The following is a 27535-nucleotide window of genomic DNA, read 5'->3' as shown; positions in this document are numbered from 1 at the left end:
GATACGCACACACTTTGCACACAGAAGCCCGGGATGAACAGCATTGTGTGCGTCTATGAAGCGCTACTGAGAAATATTTATATTAATAATAAGTCACAAGAATATAATACTACTAAGAATAACACTAATAATTATTTTTACTGCGGCTTTTTAATAATATAACTAATGGTAGCCATTTCAGTTGCAGCAAAAAGATTAGTTGTGCGTTTTTCTAAGACACATTGAACAATAATCACTGGGAATTGATCACTTAGTGATCACAAAGTGCCCATCTGAGGGAAAGTCCTGACTTGCAGAATCTTTCCACGGCAAAACTGACCTGGACATGAGAAAGTGGGCGTATCCCTCAGGCACATACTGGACATGATCCTCCCGCACGGGGTGCTCGTGTTCGGCGCGACAAGGTTCAAAGTAGCTCTCGTCCCGCTCGGCTACAACGTCTGCAAGCGGGCCTTGAGTTGAGAACTCAGTGTAGATGTCTGAGGTATTCAGTGTAGGCTCACGACCTTCCAGGTTTTCTGTCTTTTGGTCAACATGGTGGTAATTGTAACCACTCTGAGGTGGACCCTGAGCCAATGTCCTCTGATTTGTGTCTCTCTGACTCACCGGATGCGCTAAAAGTTGGGAAGTCCTACTTTTGCATCTGGAAAATGGAGAGACGGAGAAGTCAAACTTTGTGACCCACACTTGTACGATGCCCCCCCCAAACAAAATAAATAAATAAAATCAACCTTTTCATAATTTTGCATCCTACTTCTGTCAAGTGTACATGGTTCCAATTTTGTAGCAATCACTAAAACCTCAACCGGTTTGTCTTTGAATGACCCTGGAAATGGCGAGAATATCTCTAAGAAGGCCACTTGAAACAAAATGGCATGCTTCCAGTGCCTTTTTGTGCATGAGTTTTTCAAACCTCTTTTTGTGAGTTTACCCGCAATTGAAATGTCTACAAAATTTCATGTTGCTGCATTTTATGCACGCTAGTGTCTAAAAAAGTCAAAGCTGAAACACTTTATATGCCCAACTAACCATTAGAGAACGTGAAAGCCTGTTAAGGGAGCCACGAGAGTTGTTTGCGTTTGCTGCGGTGGGACTCAAGCTGCAGTGAGGCAGGAAATGCATATTCATTTCAGCGTAAACACTTTCATAAACAAACACTGAGAGACCCAGATCGGCAAACACCTCAAATTTGATATCCTAAAATGTATACAACACCCACAAAACTTTCCATAGCTTAAACATTTTGTATCCACATCAGAATCATGCGTACGGATCATGATTAAAATTAATCAATGTTTCCTTCCTTTTTCCTTCCAAATACGACATTTCCAGATTTCCCCCCCAAAAAACGGCGACAAGCACCAGAGAAAATGGATGGATGATTTGAAAGAAAGTACTTTATGGTCCATAAGCTACCTTTCATTGTTTATTTATTATTAACCCCAATGGGGACAATTATTTTAAAGCTAAAATAATGGTGAAACATTTTCCTTGAATGTATAGTTTTTGAGGGCCCAAAGGACAAACAACAAAAACTAAACCGTGGTTGTCAGAGAAAACTGTATTTTCAAGGGGGAAAAAAAAGCACCCTGGATAAATTGCCTAAATTGCCCTTTAACCCAAAAGACTGCTGTGATAGGCTCCAGCTCACTCGCGATCTAGAGAGGATAAATGTGTGCCACTTACCCTAAATTCAGAGAAGAGCTTTGGTGAGAGGCCCACCAGTCTCCATCGTGGTGTCCAACCACGTGATCCTCAGTCCTTCCTGTTTGTCCATCATAATAATCCAGTAGATCATCGTGGAATGGGTCCCTGTTTGGTGGAAGTGGACTACTTTCAACCAGCTCCTCTGTGAAGCTCAATAGATCGTGAGAACTTTGCACTGTCGTTGGTTCTTCCTCTAGCCCTTCCTCGTCATTTTCCTCCTCCATCAAATCTCCGGAAAATGGTAATCCGAGGGCCTGGACAGTCGGGCCACCTGATTTGCTCGTCGGTGTACTACCCAAGGAGCTGTTGTGAGAGGTGGCGGAGCTATTGCACGAAGACTGCGGTGTGCCCCGACTCGGTAACGAATCCCCCCAGACTTGGAAGTTGGGATTGGGTGGAGTTGAGTTCATAGGTGAGTGTCCACTGTCTGAACCTGAGTCTTCCATGGAGATTTGGGAGTGGACATAAATCTCCTCTCTGGTTCTGAGGAAGTGATCTGATGGGTGTCTCAACGAAGGTGACATACTTCTGCCAAAGACGCTGGATTTATCTTCGTAGTAGCCTTCTTGAAATTGTGTTTCACTTTCAGATGGTGGGCTGGACTCTGATTGGAAAGCTTGGGTGAGGTTGTCGTCCTCGCTGGTTGAGCGATCAATTTGGGTCAGTCGGCTTTGCTCTGTCGTTGTGTGGTTCTGAGCTTTCAGTGCTGAAACGGCATAGGAAAGTATATTAAATGTTTCCATGGGCTTACTGGATCCTTTTAAAAGACCTTCAGCATCTTTGGCATCATGCTCAGCTGCCTTTTCAGTTCCTGGAACAATAATGTAATCCATTTCAAGGCATGACGATGAATCCCCGTCTGAATTGGACCTTAACTCGTCTCGACTGCCTGGGCTCAATTTGAGTGTCTCTTTGTCGACACCAGGGCTAGGGCTGAGCGACATTGTCTCTCTTATGGAACCTTCTTGGCTTTGACTGCCCGCGAAAGTAACCCTTTGTGGCAGACTGTTAGATGGTGAAGCTGATCCAGAACTTTCAGGTTTACTGGATGCAAGACTCGACGAACTAGCTGGACTTCGAGATAAAGAATCCTTAGTCTGGACTTGATATTCATAAGCTTCTCTCGAATTTGATTGGTGATCCTCTGAACGTGTCTGAGAGTTGTCAAGCAGAATAAATGGCGAACAAAGCTCGACAGTGTCTGTTTTTTCAGCAGAACTCAAGTCAGTCTGTCCCTCAAAACTAAAGACTTTATCTGAAGTGCTTCCATCAGATTTCGTCTCGTCTTCTAAAGGTTTGGTCACAGCTATGAATGGGCTGGATTGCTCTTCCAGTTGTAGCATATCTACAACAGGACCACAATCGATCTCAGGGGAGGATGAAATGCTCCAACTACAGCCTCCTACATTGTCATAGTCTGAAGTGGAGATGACCATGCGAGGAACAGAAAGATTCCTTGCTGGCTCAGGCTCCCCTGAGTCTGATATTCTGCCTTCATCCCCATCTATGATTATTTTGACATTCCGCTTTTGACCGATCCATCTGATATCATGTTCCTGTTCTCCTTTTTCACCTTCTCTTTCCTGCTGTTTGGTTAAAGTCGCATCCCTTCCATCCACTAAGCCAGGATGACTGTGGTCCTTTTCATTTCCGGGTCCTTCTGGGCTTGCGGATGAAGAGCTGTCTTCTTGTATGGTCGTGTTCCACATTTCCATGCCTCCATAGGAGAATCCCTGAGGGCTTTCCATGGAAGCTCTGCCTCGCAGGTTAGGAGCTGCCCCAGCGAAGGTCCCAGAGTCTTGAGACAAATTGTCGGGTGTCGTGAGTGGAGAAAAACTGTCATCTCGGATCGTTGTATTCCACAGGTCAAGCGATTCCGCGTAACTAGTGGTGGTTCCGCTATCTGATTTCAGAAAACCTTTCTGTGCCGAGTAGCTCCAGAAATCCAGCGTCTGTAACGCTCTTCCGGCTTTACCTCCCTGTGCTTCATCATTGTCCTCCTTAGATGTGTCCGGCGTTAAAGTGTTGAGTATTATTTTCTTCTGCGAATGTGTTGCTTCTTTGACTCCAAAGACACCAGCTTTGTCTGCCATTTCTTCCTCTGGCGGTGTCAACTGCAGATCAACCGCAGTAACCGGATTCCATTGATCACCAAGAACGGAATCTGGATTCCAGTTTTCACATGATTCTGTCTGTTCGGTGATCAAACTAAGTTGTGGTTCTAGGCTCCAGTCCCTCTGTGATCTTCCTTCCCTACTCGGTCTTCCACCATCAGACTCTTTGCGCCTTAGTTCCTCCAGATTCTGAGGGCTCTCTGAGCCTCTGGTTCTATTCCAGGCATCATTAGAGGAAGGTGTGTCAAAGCCAAGCTCCTCCCAGGTTTCAGACAAGGACGACGAGACGCTGTCCTTGTGCTGCAGGCCGCTGATCCTCTCCGCCACGTCTTCGGGGAAAAACCAAGCGCCGCAACTGCTGGAAGGTTGAGCGCCAGTCAGGCTGTTGACCGGTGTGGGAGGAACCAAAGTTTCAATCATCTCCATGTTTTGACAGTCTGGATCGGTAGAAGACTGCCTACTTTCCAGACCCAAAGAACTGGGATCAGAGAAATCCACCATGTTTAGTTCCTCATATTCTGACAGGCTGCAGCTTCCCACTGTTCGCCTGTCGTTGTCTACTTTCCCTGCGGAATTTGGGAGGGCATGATGCGGTTGGAGCGGCTCAAAGTGAAACTGATCCAAGTGGTCATTTCTCTTTTTGTTTGAACGCCGATGCCGTCTTCTCTCCGGGGGAGCAGGAGGCGAGAGGGACGACAGCCCCAGAGGAGAGGGGTTCCTCAACAGGAGACCCCCGGGACCTGCTGCTGACCCAATAAAGTCGCCTACTGGGCTGTCGTCGCTGAGAAACACTGAGCTCTCCTTAGAGGAGCGGCTGCTGCGGATGGTGTTCATACCGCTATCGGGGCTCACCAGCTCCACACTAGCTCTGACTCCTCCTGGATCATCCTCACCCTCTGGGACCACCCTGCAGGAACACAAAAGAAGACTGTTGGATGCCCTCCAAATGTTGACTCTTTGTATAATTATTCCTTTTACCCACCTGTCCATTGCTACCAAATCTCCGCCACTTTCCTCAGCTCTCTCTGTGTCTGAGCCTTCCATGTCATTGATGCCAGATGAGCCCTGGGAGAACTCGACGCTGCCTGCCACCCCCTCGGTGGAAGACGTAATGCTGCTGGGGTGACAGGCTAGCATGGACCTCCTCCGATCTACAAACTCCTTGAGGACGCCTCGGACTTCCCCCTCCAGCCGCAGCAACGATGCGCCCAAAGGAGAGGGTGCATTTAGGTGGACATGGTAGACCTGCAGATAATCACTGGCTTCCAGTTCGCCGGAGAGTGTCCAGCTCGTCGTCTCCTCTAGTTCACAGCAGATCTGCAAAGACAGTAATCCTCATTTGGAATATTTGATGACAGGGAAATGTGGTTCCATCACTTATGAATGCACAAACTTACTATTTCTTTGAATGACGTGCTGTCAATTTTTGGTTTAAAAAGTGTGCCATTATAGTGTAAAAAAAAAAAAATAAAATTCTATCATTCTTGATCCGTTTGACCAATGTTATTGAATCATCTGGGGACTGTTTCAAATTTATATGACACCTATAAAACTTAGCCAGCACAGATTTCTATGACAGTGGTAATTCCATAGTGGTCTTGCAGATGTTTCACCTGGTTGAGGAGCTGCGTATTGCTGGAATAGACTTCCACCTGCAGGCGAGGAGGACTGACTGCATCTTCAAGGGCCAGGAGAAGCGCCAATCCGTCATAGCCGTGCCGACTGCAGAAGGATTTCAAGGCGTTTTCGTAACCGTGCCAGTTCTGAGAAAGAGTCCAGCGGTATTAACATCTGGAGCCAAAAACACTTGAAAGACTTTTGGGAAATCATTATGAAGTGCAATTTCTGTAGAAATTATAAGTGAATGCTGCCTAGTTGATGTAGGACATAAATGCGGTGGAATTAATTATATTTTGAAATGTAGAATAGGAGTCGTGAAGGTGTAATGATTTGAAACACAAAGTGGATGGAAGGGCTAAAAAATGTCTCTTAATTTGGGAATTTTATTGTGAAACTATGGGAATTCTGAGAATGTGATGTAATTACGTACATGTCCTGAATAAGATAAACAGAAATGGTCGACTCGGTTGAGAAATGTGGGGAAAAAAAATAATCATCACTCAATCAACGCAATCAATAGATCTGGACGTGTCCTCAATAAAATGAACAATTGGAATAGTTTGGAAGTTTGACTGATCTGACTCAGCAAAGAAATGAGGAAGGAGTAGAGGGACAAAAAGGTGGGTGAAGTAATAAAAATAAATAATTTTCAATGATGTGAAGCACATGACATGAAGAAACCATCATCGTGTGTGATTGTCAAAGTGTAAAAATGATTCATAAGTTTTCCACTGTGGTTACAGCCGACAAACTCCCAATACTGCACATTTGATTTCCCTCGCAAAAGGAGGTCTTCATCAATGATAGACAAAACTGTCAACGTGATTTATAGGCCGGCAATTAGTGTTTGCTCTTAAAACAGCCGCCGCGCACAGATTATGCTAATTCTCTCTCTGTGACAAATGGCTGCAGAAAGTCACGTTAACGCATTGCCATGTTTGTCAAGCAAAAGTTGCCTAAAACATATTTGCTTGAATTGTTTGGATCTCTTGTGCAACTGTTGGTTTTGCATTTTTGAATACTAAATGAGAGAAAAATAGTGACTCTTGTTTTTAGGTACCTTAGTTTTTGAGAAAAGATTTGACCAGAGTTCATCCGCGAGTGACCACATAAATGGAGCAATAAAGGTATCTAATACCCTGGCATGTGGGCAAGGAGAGCCTCAGTCGCTGCTAAATATGGCGCGCATTCGTGTGTGTGATTTATGTGTGTGTGTGATTGATGAAGGCTGCAGGCTCTGTCTCTACCAGGGCTGTGTCAATATTAACCTGCCAGGATGAGGTAACACATCACTCCTTCTTCCTTCCTCCCTCTCCTCCTTCCATTCTTCTCCACATTATGGCTGCCATCCGGCACATCCATCGTAAACACACACACACGCACACACATACACGATGAGCACTGATATCCTGACGAGTGCAATGAGGCTTCCCAGAGGCACTTATTCAAGTTGTATACGGCCCACAAGCCGCAGGTTGCCCACCACTGTTTTAAAGTTACAACACACACGCACACAAACACACACGAGCATAGAGAAGATAGAGCGTGCAAAGATGGGATGCGATGACACGCAGGGCGACAGTCTGTCCGCCATTTGGCTCTTAACGTCGTAAATTAGCCACCCATCTAGTTCCACAGATTGCACTTCTTTATAAATTAGCAACATGTTAGCACTAATATATATATATATATATATATATATATATATATATATATGTATATATATATATATATATATATATATATATATATATATATATATATATACATATATATATATATATACATATATATATTCATATTTGTTGAAATTAGAAAACATCAATCAATTGTCTATATTTTTTAAACAAAAAATAGTGTGCAACATTGTAACGTTCAAAAGTAACAAAAAAAAAGTTAAAACAATGCGATATGTTGTAACATCGAACTTTATTGTTCTTGATTCAAATTACTGCAAAATGTTAATTTTTTTATATTAAAAATTTGAGGAATATCGTGTTTGAACTTTTTAAGCCTTTTGGGTGCTTATTCTCTCACACGCACACCTACACACACACGCACGCACGCTTGACTCCACAGGCATCAAGTGTTCTTCCACACCGTCGGCACGCACAGCCTCAGGTGCACAGCTCCTCACATCGGGCTCTGATCATAATTCACGTAAGCTGACGCGCAAACCCAGTCGAAAGAGGCGTTTCCTGCTGCCGCCGACAAAGAATTAATCAAGCGTTTAGCCATTCCGCTTCTTTGCATACCCTTTGCATACTCGACACAACACGGAGAGAGACAATCGACGCTTTCCCGCCACCCTGATGAATCCATCAAGCCGGCTGTGATTTATACACGTGTCTGCCTTCACAGCGGAGGCCACCCCGCTCAAACGCGCGCACACACAAGCATCATCAACGCAAGAGGGAAGCAGGGAGGGGGGTAAAAGTTTGCATAAAACCAGCGCATATGTCCATCTTTCGGTCTCTTGATGATGATGCTTCATTCGCTCAACGCGGGGATTTGTTGAAGGGGGGGGTCGGCGCGCAACTGAGCTGAGCTGAGTCCACAAATGTTTTGTTTTGTTGATTCGCACGCTAAACCCCAAAGATGCTGCGAGGAGAGAATGAAAATGAAGGTAGACTAGAGAAGAAAACCAGAAAAGTTAAGCCGATTAAAGGGGAAGTCAAGTCAAACATTTTCCTGGAAATAAGATGTTCGATGCACGCCCGCTGTGGAATGTGAATTAAACAGAAAAAAAAAAATCTACCCGTTTTGATCTCATGAGGCCCACATTAAATATCTTTATCGAAAAAGATTGGCAAGTTAGCGACACCATGGACCCCTGCTTCGATCGCGGCTGATTTGGGCAAATTTGTGTTCGTTTATCAAAGTTTGATCGCTGGAAATTCTGTTGAATTTAGGACAGGGGTGCTTGAGACTTTTTTACATGTCAATTTTGTTGATTGGTTCAACTGGTGACAGGAGCTCATTTTTCTTTTTTTTAAACTTTCCAGGAGGTCCTACTGAGTGAGTTTTTGTGTTTTGCTGTGGACCCTTAAACTCCACCCATTTTACCCAGGATGTACCAAAAATACTTAAGATTTAATTGAATTTGGGATTCACTATGGGCCTCGGCGTGCCCTCAAGAACTTTCATCCTGGTGAAAATAGGCTTGATGCATTCTCAAAAAAACTCAGCAAAACCCACTCAGTAGCGCCATCTGGATGGTTAGAAAATTAGCCTGTATCGCCAATTTCACCAATTTACGATATTCAATGGACATGTCTATTATAACAGGACCCACCAAAAAGTCTCAAGGATATATGTCCAAAATTAAACAAAAAGTCACGGATTTTGGTTTGAAACAGACATTTTGGGAGCGAATTCCCGTTCTCACACTTTCCCAACGCCCTCAAAGAAATTTGTCTAAATGAGCACAAATCGACTTTCAAAGACCAAATGGTCCAACAGATGCGCTGCCAAAAGGGAACCAAGTATTAACACAAGTAAATTGTGAAACATTCGATTTTCAACTTTGCACATGGGCAGAGCATGGCAGCCTAATTTGATGACTTGCCAGGAAAGAAAACTCTTAAACTCCACGACTTTTTTGTCAAATTCAGCCGCAGAAGCCAGTTTCACTTTGAAACAAGAAATTTGGTAGTCCTATCCATCGTGAGTAACCCTACAAAAAAGACTCAAGCATGAATCCCTGAAAAGCCGAGACTAGTATAACATTTTAGAACCACTTACAGTTGTCCTTTATAAACAAACTAATCTGAAATACTTTGTCCGATTGCCAAATTCTATAAAACATTAAAGCATTCCTCACTGCGAGAAAGCGAGCTGAGCAAAGCGGTAAAGTTTGATGACTTGCCATGAATGCACTTCTAAAAGTTATATCGAAGCATTCTTGTTTCAGTTCAACATTCCCCTTAAAATTGTGAGGAGGGTGTAGGGGATGTGAAATGAGGTGGGGGGGTCCTCTTCAATCTTAGTCCCCAGGAGGCCTGCGCTGCACCTGCTGTCTCCCGGCGCCTCCCATCAGAAAGGCATTTAACGGGCGCTGTGGCTGCGGGCCCCGTCATTAGCCAGCGTAATTATTTGTGCAAGGAGCGTTATGGCAAAAGTGGCTGCGCATAAGCAAACAGAAGGGCCGCAGGACCGAGAACAAACAACGCATTAGAGGCCGTCGAAGGCCGTGAAAATCACGGCAAAAGTCCAACACGGTGAGATTCAGCTCAACACCCAAAAGTGGTCTCAAGAGGAAGTGACAAACCGGAAGCGTATTCAAAAAGCATAAATGTCCATATTAACACATTTAGGGGGAGTAGAAAAAAAACAAGACATTACTCACAAAGTCATGTTTGTGGCTGCGGGCGCTGTCCCTCCTACAGTTCATCAATTCCACAGCATGACAAGTCGTCATCCCGACAATGCTTCATCTGCTTGTGCTCATTTGCATACACACACACATACGCACACTCACACAGACTTGACAACAACACTAAGATTTGAGCTTCACGCTGTGTGATGTATGTCTTGTTTTATAACTCAGACCACTTTCTTTACTAGCACTTCTGAGGGATCAATAAAGTCTCGATCTACAAACGGATGCATACGACACAAGGGACCACAAACAGTGGTCGGCGTCCATGCTGGAGACTACAAAAAGTGGTGCGCGCCCCCTGGAGACGAGAAAAAGTGGCGACTACAGATGAGGGCTCTCAGGTTTTCGGTCTTGGGCAGTTTAAGGGGGAGAAATTTGATTAAATAAACTAATAAGACTCACGGTTTGCAAAAAAAATCTCCTGGCTTTGCTAGAAAATGAAATGGAAAAAACGGTCAGGAAAAGTCCACTAGAACAGCTGGAATTCATTTAGGGTTAATCAGCACCATTTGAATGGTGGCAGGTGTGTGCGAACTCCCATTTCATATGTATTTAATTGTGAGTGGTGAATTCAGAATTTCTAAAAGGGTGTGAACAGTTGCGCAACCACATTGTCTCATTTTTTTTAACTTCCCCCCTTGAAACTATATTTTCTTTAGTTAAATTGGGTTGCACAAAGCTCACGTTAATGATGGGAAAGGTTTTGAAATGGTGGTCTCAATTCAACATGTCACAAAAACATGACACCTCAACAAGGGTGTGTGGACTTTTTATATGCACCAGTAATGACAGTTATCATTGTTTTAATAATCGATTAAAGTTATGTTGATTAATCGATGAATCGGATAACAAAAAACTGTCATTTGCATCCTTTTATTCAAATACAGGACATTATTTCTAATTGGCAGTGCATAATATTCATTGACAAATTGATCATTCATTATGATTAACTTATTGGTAAAAAAGTTGATCATTGCTTTCCAAAGTAAAAGCAGATGTTTTTAAATGTTTTATTTTGAATAGTTCCACAAAATGAATCAGAGATGCAAGTAAACATTTCTACAGGACGATGATTTTTTTTTTCTTTTAGTTCATTTCAAATCTGCCCTTGTTTTTTTTCTTTAGCACATCAAGTTTTTATACAAATAATAACAATAATACAATATGTATTGTAGTGATATATTTCATGATTGTTATGAATTAAGCCTTAGGTTCAGCAACATGTGGACTTTTTGTTTCTGAAACGTCATAGCTAAAAATTACACCACAGGGCACGAGCTTTTATAGGTCAAACTTAGATACAAAAAAAAAACTGAAAATGTCTATAAAAAATATAAATAAATAAAAGAATAAAAATACTCAGGAAAAAAAGAAAAATACTTTTAAAATCCAGTGTCCAAAAAACATTCAGGCACAAAAAAAAGCCATCTCTGATTAAAATTTGCTGTTGGAGTTTTGATTGATTAATTAAATTTCGATTCATTTCTTAATCGATTCATTGTTGATTAATAATTGCCACTCTAATATCAACTATATATGGTTTCAAAGTTAAAAGCAGTCATGTTCGCGACCCACTGCCATGCAAGACCCCGACTCAGCAAAAAAGTTTCATACTCAATCAAGAACAGTTAGCCTAATGTCCATTTGTAGTTCCAATCGTTCCCCACAAACTGAACTCCTGCTTAAACTTCACACACACGCGTCACCAAACACACAAACCATTACCAGCTAATTGAATGTAATTTATTTAGTTTTGTGCAAAGACCCATTAAAGGCAGAAGAAGTCGCACCTCCACAAATGACCGGCTCGTGCGGCGCGTCCTCTTCTCAAACACAATTAAAACACCACATATTAATACACACACTGCAAATGACACACGCGCAAGGGGGGCGGACGGGTGGGGTCTCATCTTCTCACGTCATTAGCGGCCCACCATGACGCTGGGCCGCTGGCCATTTCTTCTATATAAAGTCTCTAATGGGGGCCCCACTCTCGATGCAAAAATATGCACAGAAAGTCCAGCAAACACACACACACACGCACACATATAAGCCGTTTGATATGAATGGTTATTTATTCACTAAACGAGGATGTGGGTGTTTAATGTTCCTTGGACGTTGGGTAGAGTTCCGGGGGAGGCAGAGCCCGAGCCCCCCGGCAGCAGACATCATTTATTTTACACATAGCCCTAATACTGCACACTGGGTAGCCGCACTCAGATGGGCTTTGCATGGGAGAAGGAGATCTTAATGAATGTGTGTGTGTAGAACAACACATTACGACATGGAGAAGGGCGAAAGGGAAATTTGAGAATGTCTGTGTGTGCGTGTGTGTGCGCATGCATTGGATTTTTTTTTTTGGTTTTAAATCTACCCTGAGGGAGGAGACACCTGGTTGCAACGCTCACAGACCTCATTCAAATGCACATCGCAGGATGCCCCGATACACACTTCCGCAAAAAAAAAAAACAAAGTTGTTGAAAGTTTTTCCCAAATTATTATTTTGGACATTTTATTTTCAAAGTTAGATTATTTTTTTCTTTATAAATTGAGTATTCATTAATATTTATCAACCAAGTGAGGATAAGTAGTTGGGGAAATGGATGGATGGCTGTATTAGATTTTATTGTAAGGAAAGCTTTTTTTGTTATTTATTGAAGTGGTCGCCAACCTTTTTTTTCGCTTCATACAATTCCATAACTTTTGTGGACCATCAACAGGGGAGGGGGAGGAGTGTACGCCATATATTGTGCAGAGCAGGTTAGCTTGTAGGTTTAATATTAGCGTAATGCCACAGAGACAATTAGCATCTTGACATGCGTCTTGAGTTGGTCATATTTTTCAGCCTCGAATGATAAATAAACTTTTTTTTCTTTCATCGGTGCAGTCGACTGCGGCCCGGTCCAGAGTAGCCCGCGGACCGATGGTTGGGGACCACTGATTTATTGTATTACTGCAACTAAATTTATCACATATGTATTTTTAATTTTTTTCCATTACTCACTTTAATTATTTCTTAATTCATATTTATCTGCGTATTATTAATTTATTTTTTTGTCAGGATCCAAATTATTTTTCTATTTTTAATTAATATTAATCAATTAAATACTTATTTCTTTTAATTAAAGTATTTTTAAACTGAATCTTTTATTTTTTCACAATGCTATATTTATCCATTTATTATATTGTATATTTTTTTTAATTTCTGGTAATTGATTGCTTTTGCTTTTAATTTTTATTAAGCTACATAAATATTTTATATTTATTGTAGTGAAGTCATGTTTAAAAGTTATTTTTTAGTTCTTCAAATTATCTATTTTATTTGAAATAATTAATCATTAATCAGCTTCAATTTATTATTTATCATAAATAAGTGAGTTTATATTTGTTTAGGCCAGCATTTTTTTTTGTATTAAAAGCAAGAGTAAAGAACAGACAGAGTGCTTTTGGGGGCGATGGATACTTGTTGGCATCCCTGACAGTGGTGCAAAGTAATAAAAAAATGGATAATGTCGATGAAACGTGCATGCTGCCTTGTAAACCATTTATCGTCGCCACGGCAACGATAAAGATGCTATAAAAATTCAATTTTAACTAGTGTGCACATCAGATTGATTTCGCACTGTTATAGAAAAAACAGTTGACTATTCCCCCCAAAGTGTTCCGCCAAAATGAGAAGCTTACCTCCTCACCTACTGTCACCGAGGTGAGCGCGATAGTCGTCTCTCCGTCCGAGAACTCCTTCAGCTCCTTGGACAGCAGGTGCTCCAGGCCTTGGTCATGTGAGCACAACATAAATCGACTAAAAGTTATACCGTGAATGCCTGCAAAGTCGAGGTTCAACATTTGAGCAAAACCAGAGTGAGAGTTGTCTTTCATTTCCTCAAAGTGATGTTATACAACTGTCTCCCATTTCTTGACAGGGAGAGATTGAGAGTGGGCGGCGAAGGAGTTTTAAAGGCAGTTTTTGCTTTAGGTGCAGTCTGGTGATGTGAGAAAGGCCAAGTCAGGACATAAATAATCACCTTGTAGCAACACCTTGCTGTCACGACACCGCTCCAAACGTCTCAGTAACTCATCCAGTCGCGCACACCGGCGGCCATTTTGGAGCGCGAAGGCTTCGCTTTGGACTCGCAACGCCTCTGAAAACACACGCGCACACAAATATATGCGCTTACTCAGTAGCGCTTCTTTGAAAAAAAAAAAAGGATTACCGCTGACCCGTTTTATTGATCGACGTGGGTTCGTGCCTGGATTTAAACAGGAAGCCCACCAAAAATGAAGGACATTTTGGCCATTTACATTTTTATTTGAATTCATTAACAAAAACGTTTCTCTAATAATAGTTTTAGTTTTTCGGTTAGTTTTCATGAACTAAAATAACTTTGGATGTCGCTCTCTAGGTCAAGTTCCTTATCGCCACACATCCAAAGAACACAAATACGACAGTACGTTCATTAATTACAATTTATAAAATCTTACTTCTTCATATTCTCTTTAAGAACATTTGTATTCTTTGTTAAATTATTGTGTTTTTAGAGGGGGTGGGATGGCTTAATGGAATTTCAAATCACTGCAATGCAGAATATTGAAGAAAATTGTGTTACAAGCTTGGTAACAGAATTACTCATATGTTATTGCACCACTGTATAGGAAAAAAAAATCTGCAGCTCGACTTGTAATGGGAGTCTTGCCTCTTGTGTTTTAAAACTTTCTCAAGGGCTTTTTGTTCAAATGACTGTCACAGTCAAATAAAACAAGTTGACTGGAGTAGTTGTGTTATGTAATTATCATTCTTCCCTGTTTTCTTTGCCTGCGTGTGTGCGTGTGTGTGCATTGTGTGTGTGTGTGGACTTGCTCGTTATCTTGTTGGTCTCAAGCTCTTTACTGACCCTAATTCACTCTTCAGTCATCCATCACATTCAAAGCGATCATTTTCAACTCAAAACCCACATTTGGTGCTTCCCTCTTTTGAACTTTGTTGCCGACCAATACGGCAGCACACAAAGCATGTAAACAGACTCAGACGAACTCAAACACGGACGTTAAACAAATTGACATTATGTGACGTGGAGAGGACATCTTTAACAAATATCCCAGCAGACTCAAACACGTTTGTTTTTTTACAATTATCAAGAATATAATTTTGAACTCTATATTCACATTTATCAAAGAGCCTGTACTTGAGAATTCATTTGCAAACTCAATTTATTTGGATAGGGAATACATTTTCCCACTGGAATTAATCCAATGATCCATACATCAAATTTGGCACTTTTGTTTTTGTTTTGGTTTAGTTCTAATACGTTTTAGTGTTAGTTTTAGTTTTTTTTAGATGAAAAAAATTATGGTGTTATAAAGTAAACAACCATTCTCAAATGACTTTTTGACTCCCACGAATGTACAGCAATACCAATGCAACAATGCGAAACATTAAAAGTCAGCCCCAAAAGCTCATGTATCATACTGACAAAGACAAAAACATTTTCGCTATCGTGATTGTTAATTTTGTTTTATAAATTTAAGATGTAGTTTGTTAGTTTTGAAAGTATTTTCCTCAATTTTATTTTATAGTGGGTTTTTTTTCAATTTCATTTTATAACGTTCTTTTTTTTCATTTTAATTTGTGTTTCATGAAAAAAAAACATGATATGTAGCAATCAACTGGATGGATGGATGTTTTTTTTTTTTTTACTCTTAAGCTCGTGTCTTTAATATGTCAATTAAAATTATTTAAATTCAACACATCATTAATGATCAATCCGGATGTCTGTCTGGAAATTCTAACCTGGCAAATGCCGACTTTTGCTCCTGCATTCACCTTCTAATTGTTTCATTGGCACCAAGATGCCAACAGATGGCGACAAAGCAATACTTAATATAATATATAGAATTATAAATATGGGGATTGATTGTCCCACCCCCTAAACACCCCCTCCACAAAAATATGAATTTGCAAATTCTAAATGGCTGTGGTGCCATGAGTTATTGAAACCCTACCAACTTTCCTGACACTTAACTTAGGAGCAACCGTCCCACTTTATTGTATCTCGGTTCCTTACTCACAACCTTCCTCTCTCCTGGTGGCTGTTAAGCGAGCGGAGTGCAAGGCTTTGAGCGCCGTGTCGCCCCATTACCTCCCCCAGGGTGCATATGCGCCTCTCTCTCACCTCCGAGGCTCTCCCTCAGCGTCGCTCCGACGCGCTCGGGTGCCTCTTGAAGAAGCTCTCTGGCGACCGTCATCGCCGCAGTCGCCGGGCGGCAGTCGTCATCATCATCATCATCATCATGGTGATGGACCACTCGCAGGATGCTGGAGTCCAACGCATGGCGCTCAGACCTGATTTGCATAAACACATACGCTCAATGGCTGCATTAGTAAATACACACTCTTTCCCTGTGTGCGTTTCTGAGAGTTCAAGAGAGTTCGTGTGTGTGAGTGCGTGAGACAAACTAAGTGTGCGAGTGCATGTGTGTGTGCGTGATTCTGAGTGTGTCTGTGTGTGTTTACCAATCCAGCAAGCCGTCCCTCATCAGCGTGATGGATAGTTTTCCTGCTCGATGGATTTTCATCAGGTCCAGGTCGTCCTTCCACAGTAAGAGGCTCTCGCATACTTTGATCTTGCGTAGGTAGCTCAGGGTCTCCCCAGGCAGCGAGGCGGCACCACGCCGGCCGCACAGCAGCGGCACACACACGCCCAGGGAGGGATCCGTCTGATGGCAATCATACACACGCCACTGAGACATGGAGGTCAAGGACAAACTTGATGGTCTCTAATGCATGTCATGACGAGACTCTCAAACACACTCTTGCAAATGCACATTCCGCGATACACACTCTCACACTTACGCTCACTCAGAGGGTATCCACTCACATTTACACCCACACCCAAATAGAATTTTTACATATAAAACCAAGGTGGCTATTTTCTTTTTTTTTTACTAATTAAAAACATAATTCTAAATGACATGAGAGGGACTCACATACAATAAGAACAATCACGTATATGCACTTCACACGTGCACACAAACACGCACACGCGTATACCTGGTGCAGGTGTAGCGCTAAGCACAGCGTGGCGGCCACAGTGTCCACATCTGGCTCCGGACCACCTAGCACAGCATGGATACACTTGTCACTCCACACCTGCAAAAAGACGCATACACACGCATACACAAACACACACACACAAGGGGAGATGGGTTTCGGTAAACAATCATGCGTCGGGAGGGGGCTGATATTCAATCCGGACATTTCTCCAATATTTGACCGTGATTTGATGTAGCATAACGGCTGTGTTAGAGCTTTATTGACGCTCGTTAAAAAAAAAAAAAGAAAAAAAAAAGAAACGCAACAACAGCAGAATCAATTTGGAGAACGAAACACTTCAAACTGTTTCGGTGAGAAGTGACGACTTCCATTAATTCCACTGACAAACTGCTCGTTTTGGTCACGTGGACGTTAATGACAGCAAAAGCATGAGAATCCCAGCACACCTCCTATTAACAATTGGAACAACATAGAACTCCCGATTATCAAGGCGGGGAAAGTCAAGACAAACCCACAAGAAGTAAAAAAAAACACTTTTTACGCATCTCACGTACTTAAAATACATTTAAACATATTAAAACACAAAATACTGCACAAATTGAGCCTTTAAGAGGCGTGGCCTGGTGGGGTAGTGTAGGATGATGGCAAAGTCTTCGTGTGAGTGCCTTCTCCCGTGTTCAGTAAACGGCTGGAAAGTGCATCAGTGACTGTGGCTCTCCTTTCCCTCATGAGCAGTATACTGCCAAACCCAAAAAAATTAAATAACGCAATATAGCCAGTTGAAAACGTTGTACTGTAGCTGAAGAACACTGACAAGTTTATGTGGAAATGTGTTTGCTGCATGCAGCACATGCACGGATAATCTGGATTAAAAAAAAAAAATTATTTCATGATTTGGTAATGAAGTGCTGTCTCTACTAGGGAAAAAAAAATAATCCTTGCTTTCTTGCTGTTTCTATGGAGGCCCACATTGGAAAAGTCGGAGCTCAACAAGTATCCCGACCTCCTTGTCGTCATGGGAATGAAAATAAATCGATCAGAAGAAATCAAGCGTTCGCCACACGACGAAGAACGCTCGTTTCTGCTTCGATCAGATGGCACAAATGGAGGAAATGAGACACCAAAGCGTTAGAAAAGGGAATGATGATCAAAGGGAGGAATGAAGTGATGAGAGGCCAGGAAGTTTAAAGAGGCTTTTAAAATAAAGTAGGTTGGGGAAGTGTGCAGAGAGACTTAGTGACCAAAAGACTGGGAAATGGATGCAGAAATGTGGTATGTGAAAATGTGAACATGAGGATGAAGAAGATGAAGAAGAGAAGATAGCAGGAGGGAGGATGAATCAATATTGGTCGGCCAGAGAGAGGAAGTGATGCATTAGTGGGTGAACATTCCACTTAGCGTTCTTTCTGCTCTGTGCATGTGTGTGCATATGTGTCAGCATTCAATCTGGAATAAGAGAAAAATCCGAGATATGATCTGACATTAGGAAATACAGTTGATACTTTAATTCTGTCTATGACTAAGCAAGTAATGTACCTCAAATCAAGCTTCTCCATTGGAATGAATTGAAATGGTTTTCATGCATTCCTTGCCCCCTCCCCAAAAAAAAGCAACTCATTTTAAATAGATAAGAAACATATTCAATCACAACTACTAAAAGAGAATGCAAACAAATGCGACTGCTTTTTTTAAAAATGTATTTACTATAAACTGAGATAAGAGTCAAGTCGCAACAAGGCCCGGGCTGATGTCATGGCCCGATATTACAGACGCTCATTTGTAATATATATATACATATACATATATATATATTTTTTCTTTTAAATGAGGCTACATTCCAATCTTGCTAGTTAGTGCTGTCAAGTGAGTAATTTTTTTAACTAATTAAACCCCAAAAAAATCTAAAAAATTAAAACAGATATTTATTTGAATAATATCTTGGAATTGACGTAAAATCACCAAATATGAAGTATATTTAATTCAAAGACTGTTCTAATAACTTTCTTGGATTATTGAATACGATCTAAATGGAGACATCTTTACAGACATTTATTTTCGAAACATTTCTCAAAACTGCCCACAAGCGCCACACTCCAGCAGTGTTGATTTGCAAGGCCCAGTGGTAACTTAAACACAGTGTTTTGTTCTGAGACGTGCTAAAGACAGCTAATATGGCACAATATTTGCAAATATATATATATATATATATATATATATATATATATATATATATATAGTTGTGGCCTACAGCAGATACTAGTGAGTGCTTTCAGTTGTATTTGTGTGTTTGATTGTAAAAAAAAAAAAAAAAAAAAAAAAAAAAGAAAAAACGGTTCTGTTCTTTTCCTTCCATTTCGCACCACGCCTCAAAATTGGAAGAAAATGTGAGAGGTGAAGGGAAAATTCAAGGTTAATTTTACACGGAATAACCCTCGCAAGTTTGCGAGGATGAACGTGACGAGCGGAGCACAACACATTCTCTGTTCCTCACGCTCTTATCACGAAGCCTCCCCGAGTTAAAGACGTAATCAGATCGCTCCCGGCGAAAGGGAACAATGCTGCAAGTCTACTCAGCACATTGTCTTATCTGCAGAGCTCCACACACACATAGATCGAGTCAGCGTGAGTGAGAGGTAAGACTCAAGGCAATTAGGGGTATGGATGCTCTGGATGGTGGCCATGCACTGAGCAACATCATCAATGTCGGAGAGGCCTGCAATGGCACAAATCATCCACGCGTACATTCAAATACATGGAGGACAAAAACAAAACAGAAATATCTGGGTCAAGTCTTCCTATTAATCGGCTTGTATTCCTCAGGAATATAATGAGTCGGTGGACGAGCGGTTAGCACAATTGCCTCACAGCTTTGAAGTTGGGATAGGCCGAAGTTGACCTGCATGCGACTCGAGTGAGGTTAAGCGGTATAGCGGGTGGATGAATGGGGGGGATATTCTTGGAATAATGAACAATAAAAATGCAAGTTGGTGTTTGGATATTTTGGGGGGCTTTTTGTGACACATTCAATAAAGAAGGACGTGGATGAGAGAAGGTAGGTCTGTAGGTACGCAAGACATTATAAAAGGAGGTTGTCAGTTGGTTTGTCGGTCAATAGGTGGTTAAAAAGAAAGCAGGTGGATGAATAGTTTTCAATTTCCTGTTTTGGTTTCCTTTCTCACTGACCAACTTTTTTTGTAAACAAAGGACTTTTGAGTCCATCTGTTTGCAAACCAACAATGCAAACTGCTGCGTTAGCGACTCATTAGTTGGCGATAGCTAGCATACGATTGTCACTCGAGATCATGCGCGAAAGTTTAATGTGGGTTATGTTAGCAAGAATACAGCAATACAATGCTGAACATCTTTCTTAGCTAATGACAATTTTCAATGTGCGAACTAATACAGGGGCTCTCAAACTTTTGGAGTTCTGGGAGAGATTTTACCAAGGAGTGCCATAAAGTAAATGCCAACTAAACATAACAACCATGGGAACCACCCATTATCTGCTCCGCTTCTCCTCACAAGGGTCGCGGGGGGGTGCTGGAGCCCACCCCAGCTATCTTCGGGCAGTAGGCGGGGTACACCACACCCTGAACTGGTTGCCAGCCAGTCGCAGGACACACAAAGACGAACAATCACTCGCACTCACACTCACACCTAGGGGCAATTTAGAGTGTCCAATCAACCTGCCTTGCATGTTTTTGGAATCTGGGAGGACACCGGAGTACCCGGAGGAAACCCACGCAGGGAGTACATGCAAACACCACACAGGAAGGCCGGAGCCGAAATATATATATATATATATATATATATATATAAAATAGGTGAAAAAGAGTTTTAATGTGAGGATAAAGTACTACTGATTGTATGCCTATTATTCTCCCAAAAATAGGATGTCATTCCTACAAGACTATTGGATCATACTGTATCTCGCGATCATACCACAACTTTAGCCCAAAGAAGTAAATTCAGACCTGAGTTTGAATAATTTGTAAACCAGGTGAAAAACACCCCCCCCCATACTATTGATTAAAGATTGTTTGAAGCATTTTAAAATCAAATTTCCATTTTTTTTTCCTTGCAGTGTACACTCCTTTGGTAATTGTAATAAGCCCTAATTCTAGTACGCCCTTCCCACTATACATATGCACTTTTCTTGTGATACAACATAATTTATTTCTAATCATTTTGTGGATACCCAAGTTACACCTAACGTAACCGAAATTACACCTGACCTAAGCTGGAGAACCAATAATGAGTGCAATGCTTGCTTGCATGCAAAGATAGGATGTATTGGGTGGGTGGGGGGCCTTAACTTGTTGATGTGAAGCCTGAAGGGGTACACAAGCCTCCTCATCCCTTTCATACCATGCAATATTGCCTTGTGTGGTTACAGGTGCAGCAACAGGAACGAAGCCTGTAGAACGCACAGGCACACGCACACGCACACGCACAGATAGACACATGGGGGGGAGGCTTCTGTTCTGTGTGGAGGCTCGCAACTCACCCCTAGTCTGCAGTCCACCCTCCGCAGATAGTCGTCCATGTCGGCCTGCGTCGGCGCGGAACCACCGTGGAGCTCCACATAGGATACACAACAATTCACTTTGGGATGTTTATGTGCCGAAATATGTCCACGCGCGTGTTTGTGCGTGCGCGAAAGCGTGTGCGTACGTGTACGTGGATACGTGTGTGTCGCGGAGTGGAATCCCCCCCGCTACGCTCGCACTGCAGCAGTCCCTCTGCAGCTGTGTGTGCTGGCACCGCCCCTTCTCGGTAAGCTTGCTGGGTGTGGGTGACGGCAGGCACTAGTTGAAGCGGCGGAGGTAGACGCGCGTTGTCTACATTGTGTATTACGACGCCACTCGCTGAGTGTGTTTTTAACACACGCACGTCAGTCATTTTGACAGGGAAATAGTAAATTGGATGGATTTTTTTGTTATGGCCTTGTTATCTATCTGTTAACAGATAGATGGTAGTTATCTAGTTAATTGGAAGGAAGTACAGAAGAAAGGAAGGCTGGAAGAGAGGCAGGTTGCTTTGTTGGTACATGAGTGGTTAGTTAAGGAAGGGAGGAAGGAAGAAAGTTAGTGCATAGGTAGTTAGTTCAGACAATACAATACAATTTTATTTATATGGCGCAATTGACAACAGCTGGAGCTGTAACAAAGCATTTTCCATATGGTGCTATGTAAATTTGAACAGAACACAAATCACAGTAAGGGAAGGAAGCAAGGAAGGAAAGAAGGGAGGAAGAGAGGCAGCTTTTTTGGTACATGGGTGGTTAGTTGATTGGGTATGTTTATTACAAAGTCTACAAGGTTGGTAAGTATGCTGCTAGCAAAGAAGGTAGTTAGGTTAGAAAGAAGTAGGAAGGAAAAGAGAGGTAGATAGGTAGGTAGTTAGGTATGTAGAGTACGTGAGTTAACAGTCTTTTCAAGACAGCAGTTTAGTGTGCCTTCCCTTCAGCACGATAGACAGCAGCAAGCAACTCGAAAACATCAAGCACAATAATTCCCTTAGACAATTTCAATCCAAACCCAGCATTATTATAATTGTCCAAAACATTGTTGAGGTTGTAATTGGATTTCAATGCTTGCGACTTTCAGTAGATTGTGTCTCGTTCTTGGAATGCACGGAAGCTTACACGTTCTTGCTGAAGCAAGATCTGTAAAGCATGATGTGCGGAGAAGGATGTGTTGTTGATGAAAGCTGCCTTCGCGCAGCAGCACTGCAGAGCACTGGCACAACTTGGGACACTCAGTCAATCAATATCAAGATTCTTCTGCAATAACGAGCAAAGCAGCGTGACATGGAGAATTGTTTTTTTTTTTTTTAACAGGGCCATATGTCATAAAATTCATTCATTTCACCAGTCAGTCAGTCTGTGTAGTACATTAGTTAATTAGACACTTTGTGAGCCAGTTGTAGACTCGCTACGCCTCACTGGGCGTTTCGGCCTGGCCCCCAGCACATCTGCAAATATGGTCACAAAAAATAGGCTACATTTTAGATTTTTCAAAAGCGCAGGTGGTCTATTTTGGTATATTTAATCGAGGAGCAGACAGACAGATTTGGACAATGTTCCAGATTCGAAAAGGACACTTAAACACCACACCTCCGTCCATCTCCACCACCAACGACTTCTACAAAACACCTCTGTCGTCCCTCTCTGCTTTGACCATACCCCAACAAGACAGCTCTTCAAGCAATAAAAATCATAGTGACGTGTCTCCCTCCTCCACTTGCTCCAGTTTTCACTCAGATATTCAACAGATCTTTGGAGCTGTGTCACGTCTCATTCGGTTTCATCCACTCCACCGTTATCCCAGTCTCCAAGAAACATACAATTTACGGACTGAACGACTACTGCCCTGTCGCTCTGACATCCACGATGAGGAATTCCTTTGAATGACTCACGCTTGACCACCTGAAGAGCGTACGGTGCACCTCGACAGTGCAGGGACCTATACGGGGATCCTGTTCAGCTCTGCGTTCAACACTCTGATCTTCTCTGAGAATCACCGCACTACTGGTCACTTGAAATTGCTTGACGACTCTTTGCCTCATTTGCACGACTGTCATCGTATCACCATCAGCACACTAATCGTACCCTGACATTACTCAATGACTTTCTGTTTGTGTTTATGTTCTAAATGTATTCTCGGTCCTGAATGCATCAAATAAATGCAAATTAAATATAAACGAAGTATGACTGTCATGACTCTTCGTATGACGAACAAGCATTCATACTCACAATCACACTTAGGGACAATTCGGATGTCCAATCAACCTGCCATGCATGTTTTTGGAATGTGGGAGGAAACCAGAGTACCCGGAGAAAACAGACGCAGGCACGGGGAGAACATGCAAACTCCACACAGGAAGGCCAGAGCTGGAATAAAACCCTGCACTTCTGAACTGTGAGGCCATCGTTCCAACCAGACGGCCTCCGCTGCCCCATTTAATAATTTTTAATAATTTTAGTAAGCTAATTTTGATTATTTTTGCATTGAATTGCCTTAAGTTATTTAGTCAGGAGTCTGAAAATTTTTATTGATTAGGCCGGAGGGTCGAGGCCGGAACCGTACCAAGATGGAGGGCGGGGGACTGACCGGCAAAAAAAAGGGTCAAGTGCCCAGCTCTGGTCAATTTTTTAAATTTTCTAAGTAATAGTCAATTAATCAATAACTGAGTCAGTGACCTAGTCAGTCAAAGTCTCAAGTAGTCAGTCAATCAGATAAGCATTCAATCAATGAGTCAGTCTGACGCTCGGTCAATGTGACGGTCCTTAAGTCAGCCTATGAAATACTCATTCGGTGTTAGTGCCTCAATGAGTCGATTAATTTTGCCACTTTGAAAGTTAGCCCAGGAGGGACTACGCATGATAGAAAGTGGCAACACAAGGTAGTCTAATAAAACCCTTCCTAACACCTCAGCTCCGCTACTCTTTGACGACAAACCTGAGAAGCTTCAACTCGCTCTACGACGCTTAGGACATCTGCTCGCCACTATTAAAACCAGTTTAATTTTTCCACTGGAAACAATAGGCCTCACTAATTGATTTTAATGGCTCTCTCTGCCATGACGCACCCCTCATGAGTCGCAGAAGAGGTCTTTAGGATTATTATTATCACTATAACTGCCATTACGCCCCCCCCCCCCCCCCCTCACTTCCCAACGTGCGAACGGGAGGCGGCGGTTGGAGGAACATCTTTGCCCTTAAGCCGAACACATCATTATTATTCCTGGAGAACGGGAAATAAACAGACACACACCCTCCACCTTCGTCGACCCCCTCCCGGACGCTCTTATTCCCTCGGCCGCCCTCTGCGTGCACGCCCGCCGCCGCCGCCGCCGCTTGTAATTTATGCAAAATTAATTGATACATCTTTTATAATTGATGTGCTGTAAACTTAATGAGTAATTTATGTAATTAGTCAATTAGGGATAATTCCGACATATGTTGTGTATGCCCAGAAGGTGTGCTTTACAACCAGATATTTGTCCAGGAGTTTGGCGTGTGTGTGCGGCCTTGTTACTTAATTAATTTTGTTATGCAGATCTGCCATGGTGTCTATTTAACAGCCCCCTTTTGTGAAAACAGATTTAATATTGATCTTTCCCGAGCATAAAGAGCACCTTTTTTTTTTTTTCGACCAGCGAGGGCCTCAAAAGGGCCTCTGCAAACGTTCCCGCACGGTGTATAACAATCAAAACAAAGTGAAAGGAGGTGGGGAAAAAAACATGAGAAAAAGACACACCGCTGTGAATACATTAGAAACATTTTCAACAAAGTCCCTTTTTTTTGTTTTTTTTTTAAATATACTCCCAACGCCACCTCTGTTGACCTTTTGAGTGGCGTTGTATGTGAGGCGACTAATTAACTGACGGTGTTTTTTTTTTTTTTTGTTTTTTTGAATATTCATATCCAACGCAGCCCCACGCTCGGCCCTTAATTACATTGTTGGACTTCCTCTCCGAGGAGGCCAAACACACCAAAGGCTTAATTATTGCAATGTATTCGGGTGGGCCGCCTCATCCACCCTGCGAGAAGACTGTCAAGGACCCCCAGCCATGACACCTGGCTGAAGAAGGATGCGTATTGTTATAGGAAAGAAGAGGGGCAAGGGTATTGGGGGGGGGGGGTTGCTTCTCCACTGAGAGTTGGTGTGAAGTTTGTTTACATCCTTGTAGGATCCACCCGAGAGTGTTTGAGCAGACAGACAGCCGCTGGACGGCCCTCTCTGCAATTAATCAACAGCAGCGTGCGTGCGTGTGAGTGCAGTGATGATGGTGCGCAAAGGAAGACATGATTTATTGTTTGCAAAGTCGCAAAGTGCAGTCAAGCACATTTAAGCGAGGCCGACATTCGTGTCTTTTCAAGAGCGCACCGAAATAGAAATCTAATTAAGAGTTGGACCTTAAAAGATAATAATGATCACTTTTGATTGATTCTGTCATGTTATTCTCACAGTACTGCTTTTGTCATCACTGGTAACTTTATGTGATGGAATCACTAATTCTCTATTAGGAGTGTCTCAAAGTAAAAACCAGGGAATGTGCCTCGTAGCAAAATGGCTGACTTCCTGTTTAATTTTATGCATGGGGGGTGGTACAAAGTGAAAATTGTTATCATCACTCTTTGACTTTTTTGCAATCACTGGTAGCCTTCTGCGATGTCATCTCACACAAGAATAACACACGCAAGATAAATCAACTTTATGCTTGTTATGCTCACTGATCGGAGGTCTCTTCAAATAAGCTGAAGTGTTTCACGTTTTGAAAAGAATACTTTTTTTTCCCCCTCCAAATTTGGCACGGGTTCCGAATTGTACAATTTCAGCGACATGCACTGTTGGATGTTCCACTGTAAGGACCACTGTTGACAGGACTATACAAGTAACATAAAGGGAAAAAACAACATACCTTTGGAGTTAATGACTTTTCAGTGTTTTTTTTGTATCTAAAAAAAAAGTTGTTTGAACTCCAAATTGTCCAAATTTTGGCACGGTATTGAATATCCACTTTTTTAGTTTTCATGTGCACAACTATTTTCCATTCATCCATTTCCTACAGCGCTTGTCCTCTTTAGGGTCCTTAAGGGGTGAGCTGGAGTCAAGCCCAGCTGACTTTAGCTCAGAGTTGGGCTACAACCTGGACTGGCCAAAATTAAAATAAAATTAAATTAAAAAAAATTGTTCATTTGTTTGCTTACTCCCACATTCCCCGAAACACATTCATCGAGGACTAGTTTTTCCATAGCTCTGACTTTGACCGCAAATGATTGATTGCATGAGTAAGCTTCAGATGGACATGAAAAAATGGAGCAATTTGAATCAGAATCAGAATGCCCTTTATTGTCATTGTACCCAGTGTACGACGAGATAGGAGAGTTATTTATTCACATGTGGACAAGGAGAGTCACAGTCACCCATTCCAGTCGTTTTTATTTTTATGGCACAAATAGTCAAACACTCAAAATAAGAACACCCGCAAGGCGCAGCTTTAACTCCAGCTGCTGGGGTCACTTGCAAGACCACGCCCCTGAAAGGCACATTATATACATTAATTACATTTATTAAAAAAAAACATACAATTTATTTTGCATTCTTTTTACGCCATGGGAGTGTTATTTGTCTTGTTTTTTTTGTGGGGTTGGGATAAACAAATTGAATACATTTCAATTCTTTTTAATGATGAAAATCAATTGATAGGAGCATAGTCATGGAACAAATTAAAATTAAGTGTATATGGTCTCAATGACATGCTAAACAGTTGGTATTTATATCTCCCATCAGTATGTTTCTTGTGACAATAGGGAAATTATTATTTTCAAATACCCTCCTCATTCTTCATTTTTATTCATAAGTCTCTCTCTCTCTTTCTCGTGCGCTCTCTCTCTCCCTCCCACACATCCATACACAACTACCCTTGCGAGTCATTTTAAAGTGTCTGGATAATAACGGCGTCACAGACCTGCGGGGGTCTCAAACAAAAAAACAACTGGAGTCGGCAGGATCGCATATGAGGGGGAGATAGAGACGAAAGTTGGACCACAAGGCTTGCAAGCGGGCAAAGAGTGGACGTCTCCGGCAACTTTTGCGCAAGGACGCGCACTTTTACGCACTGCACTTTTACGCGTCGTGGGTTTTCTCCTCC

General features: G+C 42.0%; 1 protein-coding gene across 4 annotated transcripts in view; it reads right to left on the bottom strand.

The window, feature by feature from the left end:
• Window positions 1–21625, bottom strand: part of LOC148343938 (uncharacterized) — a 29745-nt gene extending 8120 nt beyond the window's left edge. For 2 of the 4 annotated variants that reach the window (XM_088291719.1, XM_088291726.1), the window contains exons 1-10: window positions 21381–21625; window positions 16871–16969; window positions 16334–16536; window positions 15993–16162; window positions 13848–13964; window positions 13507–13595; window positions 5435–5584; window positions 4804–5138; window positions 1687–4728; window positions 320–643 (exon numbers count right to left, since the gene is read on the bottom strand). In XM_088291719.1, the coding sequence (XP_088147845.1) occupies window positions 320–643; window positions 1687–4728; window positions 4804–5138; window positions 5435–5584; window positions 13507–13595; window positions 13848–13964; window positions 15993–16162; window positions 16334–16536; window positions 16871–16969; window positions 21381–21419 (4568 nt within the window). In that variant the 5' untranslated portion in view covers window positions 21420–21625. The remainder of the gene's footprint in view (window positions 1–319; window positions 644–1686; window positions 4729–4803; window positions 5139–5434; window positions 5585–13506; window positions 13596–13847; window positions 13965–15992; window positions 16163–16333; window positions 16537–16870; window positions 16970–21380) is intronic. The other 2 variants (XM_088291734.1, XM_088291743.1) reach the window with 2 other exon arrangements.
• Between the last annotated feature and the right edge of the window lie 5910 nt (window positions 21626–27535).

Source organism: Idiotropiscis lumnitzeri, chromosome 1, assembly GCF_059441095.1.
Source record: "Idiotropiscis lumnitzeri isolate Australia: NSW breed Sydney's pygmy pipehorse chromosome 1, RoL_Ilum_1.0, whole genome shotgun sequence".
Taxonomy (NCBI): Eukaryota; Metazoa; Chordata; class Actinopteri; order Syngnathiformes; family Syngnathidae; genus Idiotropiscis; species Idiotropiscis lumnitzeri.
Note: the sequence above shows the minus strand (reverse complement) of the source record. Positions and strands in the feature narration are given on the sequence as shown.